Source organism: Coptis chinensis, chromosome 1 (assembly GCF_015680905.1).
Source record: "Coptis chinensis isolate HL-2020 chromosome 1, ASM1568090v1, whole genome shotgun sequence".
Classification (NCBI taxonomy): Eukaryota; Viridiplantae; Streptophyta; class Magnoliopsida; order Ranunculales; family Ranunculaceae; genus Coptis; species Coptis chinensis.
Window position 1 is genome coordinate 50265100 of NC_141456.1, and position 14863 is coordinate 50279962.

At 35.9% G+C, this 14863-nt stretch overlaps 1 protein-coding gene across 2 annotated transcripts; it reads right to left on the minus strand.

Moving 5' to 3' along the window:
• Positions 1-390: 390 nt before the first annotated feature.
• On the minus strand, positions 391-13921 carry LOC147524419 (beta-casein (DUF760)). 2 transcript variants are annotated; one of them, XM_086603138.1, is made up of 3 exons: positions 13615-13921; positions 9836-10101; positions 391-1407 (listed from the first exon to the last, which is right to left on the minus strand). In XM_086603138.1, exons 1-3 carry the CDS (start codon positions 13762-13764, stop codon positions 591-593), a joined length of 1233 nt encoding a protein of 410 aa, XP_086459264.1. In that variant the 5' UTR covers positions 13765-13921; the 3' UTR covers positions 391-590. The 2 variants fall into 2 exon arrangements, with proteins under 2 accessions (XP_086459264.1, XP_086459269.1); XM_086603143.1 differs by lacking the exon at positions 13615-13921 and having other exon boundaries at positions 391-1429; positions 9836-9964.
• Between the last annotated feature and the right edge of the window lie 942 nt (positions 13922-14863).

The window sequence follows — 14863 nt, forward strand, 5'->3', positions numbered from 1 at the left end:
AATCCGCTGAAGGCCAGTAACCATTTCCACCACAAAATGAGATTATGGAAAAAGAAAAAGAAAAACCATCTGAAAATTACTCTCATAACCCACCTTCAATTTGGATTGTTTCCAACTTCAACAATCATTAATATCTGGACCCATAGTAGTAGGTTCATACCCATAGTTAAAACGGTACAAATTACAAGTCACGAGGACTTGGATTTTCTGTCTGGTTTGAGAATTTCTAGCTCACAAAGTTCTACTGGCAAATATTAAGATTTTTTCAGCAAATTGGATTAGTGCGAACAGTCAGAAAATCCAATACACTGACAAAGCGGCCAATCTACCAGTTAAATCTATCTATCGTGGAGAACACTAACCAATTGATTCCTTGGACCTTGGGCACAATTCGTGAAATATCAGGCCAACATGACATACATGGATGCAGCACATTATGAAACCATGAGCTCAAAATATGCAGGTAAATTGTGAGACCCTAAGATACTAAACAAGAAAACTGGTGCATCATAAACTGACACACTTCAACGCCAGCTTAAGCCTCAGTAATACAATTACATATACAATTTACAGCTGGACTCAACAAGTGTTCAGCTTTTGAAAAAGTGGTATTTGGTCTCAACATAGCCTTCTGCATCCCACAAAAAGGATCCAAATGCAACAGCTTCCAAGACTAGCATTGTCAATCCAGAGAATGAAATTCCAACTGCTTCATCATTAGACGTATCAAGTGATCCATCCTTGGCGATTCTGATGTCCGGTCTACCAAACAAAGCTTGTGTCTGCTTTTCAATAAGTGAAATAGCTTCTTTGGACCTTATGGTAGCATATCTCTGTAACGTCTCCGCATCGAGGTACATGACATAAGACCTCAGTTTATATGACTTGCCTTCAGTAGACCCAGATATGTCTCCACCACCATCACCGAAAACATCAGGTGGGACACGGATTAATGATCCTGCGTCCCAGAGCTGGTTCTGAAGTGTTGAATCATTAAAAATCATCTGGTCTTCATCGAAGCCCTCTGGAAGAGTTTTCATTGTTCTCTCAAGTTGGAACCTTTGATCAACTCTTCTTAGAAAATACCCATACATAATAGAGGCAGCATAGAGCTTACCAAGTTTTAGTTTGCTTATATGTACAAGATTATCAAGAGGACCCACGAGACGTTCCCCAAGCACTAGAGATAAGTGGCTCTGTATCATCTCAAATGCTTCAGCAGAGTGAACAGATTCCAGTTTTCTTTCTTGGTTCGGCCACGAATCTACCCTGCCAGTTGGATCTGAGGGCAGTGATACTGGAGGGATCAATGCAATTTCATTGTCCATGAATTTCTGCACAATCAAGCAGTAGACAATCTCTTCTAACGCCTTTTGCCTTTCTTTCTCTCTGACCTCTGCTATTCTCCTGGATGCAGAGTTGTAATTTGCTGGTTATATGTTTACCAGGAAGAAAATGAACCATCAAACAAATTAAAAATGAAATCAAGCACAGCACTTCATGGTGTACAATTGTACACGACCATTTCATCATCATAAATCCAAATAAAATTGAAGCACCTTACCACCTTTTTGTTGCAATTCCACATTAACCTTTGAGTTTTGCAGACATTTAGGAATGAAAAGAGATATACGTGTTTAATTAGTAGATTGAAGTATAGAACTTAGAATCAACACTTATGCTGGGGACTCGTGCACCTTTTATTTAATGAGCATGGATTATTAATTAATTAGTAGTTTATATTTTATTTGGTTTCCTAATTCAATTAGGAATAAAATTTAGGATAGTTTCTTATTTGGTTTCCAATTAGGTTTAGTAGTTGTTTTCTTATATAAAGGCATCTAGGCCTTCATTGTTGTTAGAAAGTTATTATTGATTATTAATTCTTTGTGAATTGTTCTTCATGTTTGAAGGTTTAAACCTTAAATTTAGGTGTTTGTTTTATTAAATCTTATTGATGTTCATCCATTGTTGAAGCTTCCGCCAACAAGATACATTAAATTTGGTATCAAGAGGCAATCGATTTTTGGGATTTTTTTTAAAAGGAAACACTGTTCACGAGTACTGTTCACCGGAACACTATTCATCACGGGTTACTGTTCACCGGACACTATTCACTGAGGGAAAAAAACAAAAAAAACTTTCCTTCAATTTTCTTGGTTAATTGTCATGGAGTATCGTAGGAGAAGAAGAAGAGAGTCACCGCCGCCGCTCGATCATTGACGTTTCCATGGGTCGAAGTACCATGCCGATCACAATTATGAGAGAATTTACGATATGGATTGCAGCCGCCGCAAGAGTTTTACTCATTCAAGAAAGTATGAACCTCCTTCCCCTCCATCATTGGTTGTTAGTTTGAAGCGAAAATTCAAGTTAGAGAAAGGATGCGAATTTTCCTCCCACGAATCGATGTATGATTCCGATTTCGACCACACAAAGAGGGATGGTGTTTCCCCTCTTAAAAATTGTCACTACCACCACCATGGAAAAAAGTCACTTTTGTTAGTTAGGCGAACCCACGAACCTTCTCTTCCCTCGACCAACAAGGCAAATTATCTCAAACAAAGAAACACCGATACTGATGATCCCCAGATGGGAACATCCTCCATCGTCCTAATTATGAAAGCAAAAGCGGCGCTAACACCTTTTGTTTCGAAAGCGACCTCTTTTAAGCTCTCGTGAACGACAAGTTTGTCTTGCCATTGATCCCACGACGGATAAACACACCGACCACCAACCGTATGATCCAAGGAATGCTTCAAAAGATTCTACTTCTACACCAACTCAAGATGATACAAAATCCCGTGCGGATCATGTGGTTCGAATAGTATCTTGGCAAGTGAGGACAAATCCAACCAACTTTCAAAGATATGATACTGGCCAGAAGCATCATCTATTCCCTTCTCGTCAACAATTATTATCAATTGAAGAGGAGAAACCCCTATTGGATTCTACAATGGTGCAATTTTCACCGGGGGCAACGCAAAATATTATGAAAGAAGATAAGAAAGAAGAACCAGATGGGATTGATTTTCAAATTGCTAATTTGCGTGTCAACTTTAATACCCCACTTCCCTTCTCGTCAACAATTATTATCAATTGAAGAGGAAAAACCCCTATTGGATTCTACAATGGTGCAATTTTCACCGGGGTAGCGAAAAATATTATGAAAGAAGATAAAAAAGAAGAACCAGATGGGATTGATTTTCAAATTGCTAATTTGCGTGTCAACTTTAATACCCCACTTCCGTCATCTCCAAGATATGGGAATTGTAGTGAGTTACTTAAACTTTCTACTGATTATGTGGATCCGTATATATCCAATTTTGAGGAGGGTTTTGCTTGCCCCTACAAAGCAGTTCAATGTCTCTTTCGTGACTTCCACTATCCATTGTGTTTCTCGACAAAAGTACTAGCAGTATTTTGGTGCCATGTTATTTGTTTGAGCCGATATTTGGGCAAAATTCGAGGTCGAATTTTTTGCAACCATGGGAAGGTGACGTATTCGATTATGAAGAACTTTTGCAGGTTTGAAGATTTTCAAGACAACAAACTCGAGGACGAGTTTCTTTCAAGTGGGGGAGTATGATGTATGAGCATGGATTATTAATTAATTAATAGTTTATATTTTATTTGGTTTCCTAATTCAATTAGAAATAGGATTTAGGATAGTTTCCTATTTGGTTTCCAATTAGGTTTAGTAGTTGTTTTCTTATATAAAGGCATCTAGGCCTTCATTGTTAGAGGGTTATTATTGATTATTAATTCTTTGTGAATTGTTCTTCATGTTTGAAGGTTTAAACCCTAGATTTAGATGTTTGTTTTATTAAATCTTATTGATGTTCATCCATTGTTGAAGCTTCCGCCAACAAGATACATCATAACCTGATTTCCAGCAGTGGTGCGAACATTGTCTTCATGTCCAAGATCATCTTCATCTCGAACTCTGTGTCGTCGTAGAGTGATGTGAATTTAGATCTGCCGTGCGAAAAGTCGTACCAGGTTGGTGGTGATGATCTGAGAAAGGTGGTAAAGCCTCAAAATTTCGAATTGGTTATTGTTGGAGAAGTCGAGTCTGGTTTCTCCTTGGTGCGCTTGTAACAGCACATCGATCGTGGCTGTGATTGTGTTTGATTAGGGGTAACTTCGGCAGGGGTTGTGGGTCATCCATGCGGCAATGCGATGGTGGTGTAATTGATATCGTTCTCTAGGTGCTTCAGATAAATAAAAGGCAGCGGGAAGGTACGGTGACGAGCTTTGTTGCGAAGAAGTGAGGCTGTCAACATCATAGTTTTGCTCCGAGTCAAGAAGGATAGGAGTATGCTGCTGATGATGTGGGGTTGACACCTTCAATAGAATTTCGTCTAGTGCTTCTTCAATGCGGGTAACACGAGTCGTCAAAGTAGGTGGTTTCTCCTTGCTCTTTTTGTGATTTACCATTGTGAAAAACCCAAAATCTTAAAGAATCTGATACCAATTTGATGTATACTCGAAGGCGGAAGCAATCTTCGATGATAAACACCAATGTAAGTTTATGGAAATACCCAAAAACTAGGGTTTGAATAGAAAAACGAATTCTCTTAATTCAATAATAATAATCAAGTCTGAAAATCTTAAGGTTTATATCTGCTTATAAAGAGAACTAGTTGCTAAAAAGAACAAATCCTAATCATAATAGAACTTGGGAAACTAAAATAGAAGCTAGTCTAATTCTAATTAACTAAGGATTCAAAATAGAAATAGAATAAAAGATAAACTCTAGCTGTAGCATTATGCATGTGTTGTGCACATGATAATCTATTGTGTCCTCGCATCAGAATCACTGCATCGATCAGTCGGGCTAAGTACCAAGGTGGTCTAGTTAGGGCCTTTTGTTTGTTTGTTTGTTTGTTTGTATTTTTTATCTGTTTTTTTGTTTAATTGATGATATGTCCAAATAAAAGCCTATGAATGATATAACAAATCTTCAAACCTGATATGAAACTGAATGCCCAATACGGCTTAAAAGATAAATAAAAGCCACACTGCCCACAAGGGGTTAAAAGATTAATGCAGATTGTGAATCATTTCATTTTATTTGTTTCTTCCTTCTCTCAGTTTGGTTTCTTTGTTTGCTCACCATATTCTTATGCCATTTTAAGAAATACTTTTCTTTGTGTTTAATTTTTAAATTTGATAAATGTTTGGTTGGATAACTAACCTGTTTTTTTAGGAAGTATGTAAAATTTGATTTCTTCATTTCTTGTAAATTCGTATATATTTTAAAAAATACCAAACTTTTTTCATCTATTATTTTTTTCTAGGCCTATGCGACAATATTAATTAATACTACGAGGATAGCATGTGGTGAAGTGATTGAAATCATATTATTTTTTAATCTAATAGCTGCCTGCCTCTGAGGTGGTCTTCTATGACAACCACAAAAGTGCAATGTCCTAAAAAGCCTAAGCGCTAGCCGCTCTCCTGCTACCTGAGGCCTAACAGAATTCTCTACCAAAAGCATTGGAGCACCACAATCAGGAGAAGTTATAAAACCCTGTCTTACCTACTTGAGTTACAACCTCTGTTAGAGCTTCAATTTCACTCTTAGCTATCAACATTTTTTAACATAAGATTCCTTGCATTCAAAACCACGATGACCATACACACCTCCAATAGTAATATTAATATTCTGCTTTCCTTTAGCAGAATCAATGTAAGGTTTAGTAACCTCAGATAGCTTCTGAACAGATGAAGAACCAAAAAATCTCACACCACTAACCCATTGCTCCATATACTTAGTTACACATAGAGCATTAGCATATTGAACACCATAATACCCTCCTTCAAATGAGATTGCAATCCATTAGCAAATCCAGAAACCCGAACAGATACATCATCACGAAAACCAATATGAGCATATGCAAAAGTACTAATCATAATGATCATCCACGGATATATTACCTTGGTGGGAACTCAATAAAGTTTGGTGTTACACACTCTTAATATGGAAGGTATTCTAGTCGCATTGTGCGCTTCAAATCATCCTAGTTCCGATATGGCAAAACAAATTGGTCAGCAATGAATTGTTTCTGCATTATGCTCGAGCTCTTTCCTAGAATCTTGTTAACACATCATCTGGTACGTCTTGTCTAGTAAACACATCATCAACAATGCCCTCCCAATCATAAGTAATCACTGGGATTTGTCGTACCATGATATTCAGTAAAAACACTCAACTTCGAAATTTAGTTCCCTAACGAGTTGGTGGAACCATCTCTAATCAGTGTGTGTTGTGTTGGGTAGTGGCAAATTTGCCGTGCGGGATTCATCTCTTTTTTTCAACAAACTCCGAATTGCACAAAATTCCAATTAGTGAACTTTTCATTCAAACCAGAAACTTCAACATTCAAATTACAAACATTTGATTGCAATGTATAAACTTCAGTACTAAACCACCCAAATTAAACTCTGTCTCTTCATGTTTCATGATAAGCTCACTCCTCGATGGTTTTTGGTTAAGAATTAATCGTGCAAAACTTATTCCTCCCCTTGAATAACAACTCAAAACCAGGTTTTTAAAGGTGTAGAAGCAAACTTGCTCTGTTAACAAATTGACCAGCACGTTGGTGCAAAATATGACATCGGAACCAAATTTTAAAATCAAGTCTGTCAGATTTTTTGGCTCGACAACCTTGTTCCTCACAACGAACACAAACTGATGCGGAGCATAGGATGTTATGTAGATAGTGAGACAAGCCCTCGGGTTGCTACGGCACCCCATTCTATTTAGTTCACTGCCATGTGGCGTGTTTTGATTGGTCTTGTTTTATTGTTAGTTAGTATAAATAAGGGCTTGTAATTAGGGTTCATTGGTAGTTGATTTGTTTGAGAATTTCATGAGATTCAATAAAAAAGAGATTTAGGTTTTCTTTAATTTGTTAAAGTGTGGATTTTTCTTAACTGTAGATTCCGCCAGTTTAAATCTACATTACAAACTCTCAAACAAAGATTTCATAAAGAGAAAACCATTCTTTAAAGTCAAACTTTATTAATCATCAACTCTAACTATGGCTAAAGGCCTACAACTCAATTTATATGCTAAGACAACTTTGGTCATAATGACTTAGTCTAAAAATAATTTTAATCAACATAGAAACATTACGGTTGTTTTTGCAACTCTATTGATAGTCACTTAAAACACCAAAAAATCAGAAACATAGGCAATTAGTTTGTTAACAGTGTCAAAACTGATATATTTAGTCATATTTTTACTTTACGTCATAGCCCTTGTTTCTAGCTTTCTGCTTTTAGTAGAAACTCTGGAAGGAAAATCTTGAGTGAGTGGACACCTTTTATTTAGTTAACTACTCATTTTCTAACATGCACATCCTTACAGTTGCAAATTTTGATTCCAATAAAATTTCTTCCAAGAGTTATTCACCCCACTGCCTACAGTTGTATTACAATTGGACTTTTTAATGCATAAATTCACCAATCTAACTATTGACTCATCTACTTTGGAATCAATGAATGTCCAAAGTTGTTATACCGAGGTTTATTTTTTTCGTGTAATACTGATAACTTTTACTTGAAGCTGGTTTTAGTCAAATTTGTATTGCTAAACCAGCCCAATTTGTAATTGAGAATAGATTTAGATTTAAAACACTTAAAAATACTAATTAAACTCAACTTCTTAAAATCCCTAACAATACTAATGGTGCTGATTTCGGAATAATTAAGGATTTAAAACCCTAGGAAGCATCATAATATGTCTACATTGTCTACACTATCAAACATCACTTCATACGTGAAGCATCAACAAAAGGGAAGATTGAGCTCAAACGAGCAAGCTGCAAATCTCTTCACCAAGGCATTGGCAATGCCTAACTTCATGCTACTACGTAGTATGCTTGGAGTAACAAAAAATTTGATGAAGTAGGAGTGCTAAAAATAATGCACATTTTTGTTTTCTACAGAAATCTGTATCATACTCAAAATAGCATGACCGGCTAGAATCTTTTAGTGTAGAAATATCTTGTTTTGTGGGCTAGTCTAGAAAAAAGTAACATATGAGGAGTTCTCTCCTTGCAGAACTACGCCACTTGATCCTGGATTCATCAACTCTACGTAGGCAGCCTCCATCTAAGGTCAAATCTCTCTATTATCACCCTCAAATTCCATTTTCTTAAACAATCTTTAAGAGCGAATTTATGAAATAAATTATTGTCTAATTTTCTTTTGAGCTGCCCTACGGATCACTTGGGAACCTATTACTGGTTAATTGTAGTCGTCTCATCTAATTTTGAACTAGGAAGAGCGGCCTAAGCTAGTAGAAGAGCCCTTCAAAACCAGACTCAGAATCGGAACTGAAAACAAACTGATTAAGCTACCTTTCAGAAGACATTATAAGAATGCCCCTCAAACCATAACTTGAGGTCTATGACGTTAAGGAATAACAATCGTTGATAGGAGTATTTTTTGAGCAGCTTGTTAGTTTTTTTACAACATGAGAACTTCCCTAGGGCACCGGAGTGCGAGTAATCCTCCTTGAGGGGTGATTTAATAGGGCTTTGATTAAGGAACCATTGTAATGCCAAACGATGTATGTTTACCTTTTGGATCAAGGCAACTTGTTAGGTTATACACTGACAATACCTTCCTTTTATTTATAAATTTCCTTGTTTAATAGATTCAAAAAAAGTAAAACAATGTTTTGGTTAAAAGAAACTTGTATGGATGTATTGCAGCTTGGCTGTGTCTAGAACTGGGAATTGCCTACTGGAGTTCTATACAGTTTGTATATGAAACTAATTCATTATCCCAAAATTTTGCAGGTTGGCAACTTTTACTCCCTTATCAAGCTCAGCTTATCACCAAAAACATAAGAAGTTTCAAGACTAAAATTCATGGGGTTGAGATGCAACTTTTAGCTACGTGATCCAAATGAGATACCTTCTCTTTTCTTTCATGGAAGTAGTGATATATAGCAATAGCTAGCTGAAATAAAAATTCATCTAGCCTATTAAAACCATATGTAATTTGAATCGTATCTAGAAAGCAATTACTTATACAAGTGGAAGTATTAATGGATATGTTGTTTTTGAGCTGTGTTGCATGGGTACGCCTATTATTCCGGCGTGTCTGTGTCGTGTCGTACCAACACAGATTCGCATTTGAATCTATTTTCAGTTTCAAAGAAAAAAAAAAAGAAGATTAAGAAAGAAGGAAAGAAAGAGAAGAAAGAAATAGAATAGAACTGACCAATTCTTGAGTGGTGGTGGATTGATGTGGATGACCATCTTCTTCTGGTCGGCATACTGCAACCCGCATCTAAGATCTAGGGTTTGTTTGTTAACTTTGTTTTAATAAGGGATGTGGGCTTGGGCTATTTTGTTACTTTTTTCCATAGATACTTAGATAAGATTAATTGGGCTTTTAATAAGCAATGTGGACTTGGGCTTTTTTAGAATGGTTATATTCAAGATCTAAAGTTAACAAAAACTGTTTTAAATGGCTAATGGGCTTTATCAAAATCTATATATATTTTTTCTATTTAAAATAATTTATATTTTAATAAAATATAATATTAAATTAAAATATTAGCCGTGTCCCCGTGTCTTGATTTTTAGACCTCGCCGTGTCCAAACCGCTGTACCCGTGTCTAAACCCAACACTCTTACCCGTACCCATGCAACACAGTTTTCGAGTAAGCTGAACTGATCAACCACAATTCTTCAAACTCAAAACACTAACGAGTCAAAATCTTTACCATTGAGGCCAAAGCAAAAGAAAAGTAAACATCAAATATCACCCATGTATGTTTTAAGATAAAATAGATTAATTGGAAAATTACCTGCGAAGAAGATCTTGAGAGGGTGGTGGAGCTTCTTTCTGGGACTCCCGGTCAATTTGAAGGTTCTCGATTTGTTGATCAATGGCTGAGGGGAGAAGGTGTGGATGTGTTTGTAAGATTTGGGCCAAAACCTGGCCACTAGGAGATTCAAGCCGTAAAGGAGCAATTGGCGTTATGTTATCATTGGAATTTGCTGATGCTTTTACCACTAAACCTCTGCGGTTCTTCTCCAATCCTAGCTTAGGGACGCAAAAGGATCGGTAGCTCTAGAAGAAAAAAGATTCTGTTATGAAACCAGAAACAAGTTTTCTAAAAAACAATGATAACATAAATATGAAGGACTTCTCAATCCCCTCCCTCAAACCAGTTTCAGAAAGAGTGCAAGAAAAACAAGAATGAAAATACAGATATTTGTTCTAGTTGTCCAAATGAAAAAGCAACTTTCTCACAATTTACGTCAAGCATGGGTATCAAAAGCCAGATGTAGGAGATGAACTTACAATCTCTTTAAGTGGAAACTGGACGGGATCTATTGGTCTAAGAAGGTAAACAGCTACATAATATATATTAGCTACAAAGTTATTTATTGCAAAATAGTAGTATAAATTATTAAAATAAGAGACCAGGGGGGTTTTGCTCCCAATTTGCTTTTTACTAAGTTTCTAATATGTTACGCATGTGATTTGATTATACGTTTTTCCTTGAGAAGTCTGGTTAATATGTTGTGGATCTCAACAAAAACACACACAATAAATTTTGACAGATAAATACACAGTTGTAGAGTCAAACATCTATTTGGATCTATACAGCTATAAAACATGATATAAAATGGGTCCAAACTCCAAAATAAAGGATAACTTAAATATGTGTTGACATGTAAGATGGTTGAAAACAAAGGAATGCAGGTAAGGTTTCTTTAATGAACATTCAGATTCCTCAATGTGCCGCACTTATCTGGAAGACTTTCAGCAAGAGAAAATCAGAGAGTAGGATAGAGAGAAGAGGACAAATCACTCACCTCTAGGGACATCTTCAATGGACGAGAAAAGCTCACTTAAGAACATTGCACTCATTTTAAGCAAGTTCTACAACAAAGTAGGTTGCATTTACCACATTGAACAATTTGGGCATACTTCTGGAATGTCACATGAGTGCTTTTGAAGGGTTGAACTATTGTATCCAATTTAACAATTTCAAAGTTTCTCGTGATGATTACATATATTTGAACTTTCCTTGTGGTGATGAGTTGACATCTTAAAACCATAAAGCATAGGAAAATCAAACTTTCTATAATGGAAATGCATGTAAACCCAAATGCTCCTAGTAGTTTCAATATTCGCTTGGGTTGCATTAGAGAAGTCCAATGAAAACGATTCTGATAGACATAAGTTCTGACTTTCTCTCTCTAGAAATCACCTAAAATCCTTCTTTCTCTTTAGGCTCTCTTCGTATATTCTTACAGGCTAAAAATATCTTATCCTCATATTGAGCATACGTTTCCATTTTATGTGAATTTGGAGGAGAACTTGTGTTGTTTCTATTCATGGCTTCTGATCACTGCAAAACACATAAAACTTAGCTAACCCACAAATTAATTCGTTTTCATCCTAATCAATTCGATCCCAAAACAATTGGAGTTCTCTCTTCAGGAAAAATGTCTCTTTGCAGAAAAATTGATTTCAAAGCTTTACAACAACACTTATTGATGGTGTTAGGAGTGGGTAGGTTATTTTAATGATAAGAAACTTCAATTTCCCTTGGAATCAGAAGGGAAGTTTGATATTACGACTTATCAACATATTTTCTATATGAAATTCTCATGCCCAAGAGATAAACATATAGGACACGAAGCAGGTCCTATCTACATTGTGGGAAGGGTTCTTCTTGTTAAACCTTGGTACAGGGAGGCAACGAATCAGAGATCTAAGATATAAATACTACCTATCCAAATTGAAATAGAAAAATCTACCTAAGGAGATGTGAAATTCAAAAGCATAGGTCACATATGTGGCCTTGTAGGTGATCCCTTTTGCAATAATGAAGCTACAACAACGAAGAAGAGGAGGTTGGGGTTTGCTTTGATAAAAATGGACATCCAATTTAAAACCAATTGGTGATAAGTGGAGCAGACCAGGATTTATAAATTGATTGGCTAGGCTTTAGACTCTCGATGTGGGATTAATAATCTCAACAAGCCCCTCATGTGTAGCGTATTCACGTGGACAATTTATTTAAAAGGGTGACATGGAGTGAATGGGCCTTTCGGACTAGAGAAATAGCCCGCTCTGATACCATGATAAAGATGGGCATCCAACTTAAAACCAATTGGTGATAAGTGGAGCGGCCCAAGATTTATATGTTGATTGGCTAGTCTTTTGACTACCGACGTGGGATTAATAATCTTGTTAAATTAAAATTCCCTGAAACTCTATCATCTCACTCGGAGTACAGAGTTGCTACTATCAAGATAACTTAATCCTGGAGACCTCTCTCATGTTCCTTTTGTAACCAATCAGGCAACAATGTTACTAATTGTCCTCATAAAGGCGTGACTGCGTGGAATGCTAACGATAATGAAAATGACTTCTAAGGAGGGTAGACAGACTGGATGCTTGTATTGTATGACTTCTAAGGAGGGTGGACAGATTGGTTGCTTGTATCGGGGACTCTCAAGGTGATCTGAGGCTAGTCTTGATCACATCAAATGCAAATGACATAATATTGGCCAGTGACTCAGTTATAAATGATATAGTTCCTTCTACTCTTGGTTTCGATGCTGTTGCTGATGCTGTAGTGGAGACACTTGAGGTTGTAGATCATGCTCCTGCCTTGAGGAACAAAACTTGAAGGAGATGAATTCTTATTAATGAAGAATCTGGTGGGGAATCTAAAGATGAAATTGAGGTTTTTCCAACCATATCTTGGATGCAAATGTTCAGAACCACAGTATACCAAGAAAAGATACTTTTGTCTCTACTGGAGCAAAGAAAAAGGAGAAGGTACATGGCAATACAACTAATCAAAATGGTGTCATAGGAAAGATTAAGGATACATGGCGCATTGCCTAAGAATGTTGTCTTAAGCAGAGGGGTGGGAAGGCCTAAGGGGTTAGGTAAAAATAAACAACTGAAATATAGATGTCCAACTCTATTTGAGTTTTGAACATGAGGAGCATAATTGATCCCCACAAAGCTAAATAAATAATCAAATTCAGACTTGGTAACGATCTTTGTTTTCTTACTCCATTAGAAACAAAGTCAAGCTCGTAACAATCAAAATTTGCTGTCCAGGCTGGATATTTTGGAACAATTACGGAAGCGATATCAGTGGGAAAATACGGAAATCTCATCGGATCCTAATATACTTCATGTCTCAAAACTCAGAGAGTCAGGTCACTTCATTGCAATATCAGGAATCTGGACCTTCATACATTTTCTCTCTATACTATAATTATATATCTATGCATCTCCTATACCCTACACCAAGATTTTACTTTTGTAATGTTCTAAGTTCTAATATTGCCAGTCAAAAAAAATTGGTCCAGTCCCACAAAGCTCTTTAAAACCTGTTCTCGAATCTGCATGGCCTAGTGATTCAACCCTGATGTTAAATGGTTTGCCAAGTGGACTTAAGCTATTAATATATACGTTCATTGTGTGTTTCCTTGAAAACATAATAATAACTTCATTTCACAAATCAAATACGATGATTTAATAGAAAATGTGATGAATAAATACCAAAGAGATGTCATTCGATGGAAATTGGAATATTGGAAGTACCTTTTTACTAGAAGTGGAATATGGAAGTGCTGACATGTTATTATAATAATAACGAGAGCGGAAAGAGAAAGTTCCAATGGTTATGGTGGCAGCGGGATAGGGAAGAACCAACGATGCGTCACTAACTGATACGCCCACCACCTGCTGCATCGTTTCTCTGTTTTCTACAAATCTGTCTCTGGTTCGAACAATGGGTGACTTGAGTTGAGAATGAACGCGAAATGGAGCTCTGTCTAATTTCTCTTTTTTTTTTTTTTTTTTTTTTTTTTTTTTTTTTTTTGGTGGTAATTAGGAAAATATAATATATGACGTGGCGGTGGCTAAAGAGGGGGATTGCTATATACACCTACCAATTCTCTCAAACCAGACCCCACTTTAAAAAATCAAAATACGGGACATGTCCCCAAATATTCTCACAGGGCAGACCCCATTCCAGAATCCAGATACAGACGATTTGACCAGACTAACCTCTTTAGTTTTAGTTTTGGATAGTTGCTATTAACCGTTTAGTTGGTCAAAATTGATCAATTTTTAGTAATTTACTAAATTTTGGTCAACCTTGGATGACAAAATTTTGATTTTAAGACAATAATTAGAAAATATTTACTAACCATATTATTAAAGGAATTTACTAAAATTTGGTCAAAGGTGTAAAGTTCAGAGTTTAAGATTTTGTACTATTTATAGATGCAAATAAAATGGAATAACATTTTTTCTTTATGAATTTCGGCTAACAAAAATTACTTTGGATTTTCAATACAAGACTCAGTTTAGGGTTTAGCTAATATGAACCGTTTAGTTGGTCAAAATTGGTCAACTTTTAATAATTTACTAAAAAAATTGGTTAACATTGGGTGACAAAATATTGATTTTAAGATAATAATTAGAAAATCAATACTAACCATTGTTTGTACACTCAAATGTTACATATTTGTTTTATGTTCTTCCTTACTCCACTTTAGGTGTACACATAAGTTCAGGGTTTAAGGTTTATGGGTAAGGTTATGTCAACAATATTTTATTTATTTATTTATTTCAAGTTTTATTATTGAATTCCAACTAACAAAATTATCTTTGTATTTTAAATACATGACTCAGTTTAGGGTTTAAAGTATATAGTAAAGGAAAACAACTTGGATTCGAAAATTTTGGTTAATTGATTTTTTTTTCATACCAAGCCCTAAATATGTTTTCAGTTTATAGTTAGGGTATAAAATTTAAATTGAAATTTCCCACCCAAATTTTAAAA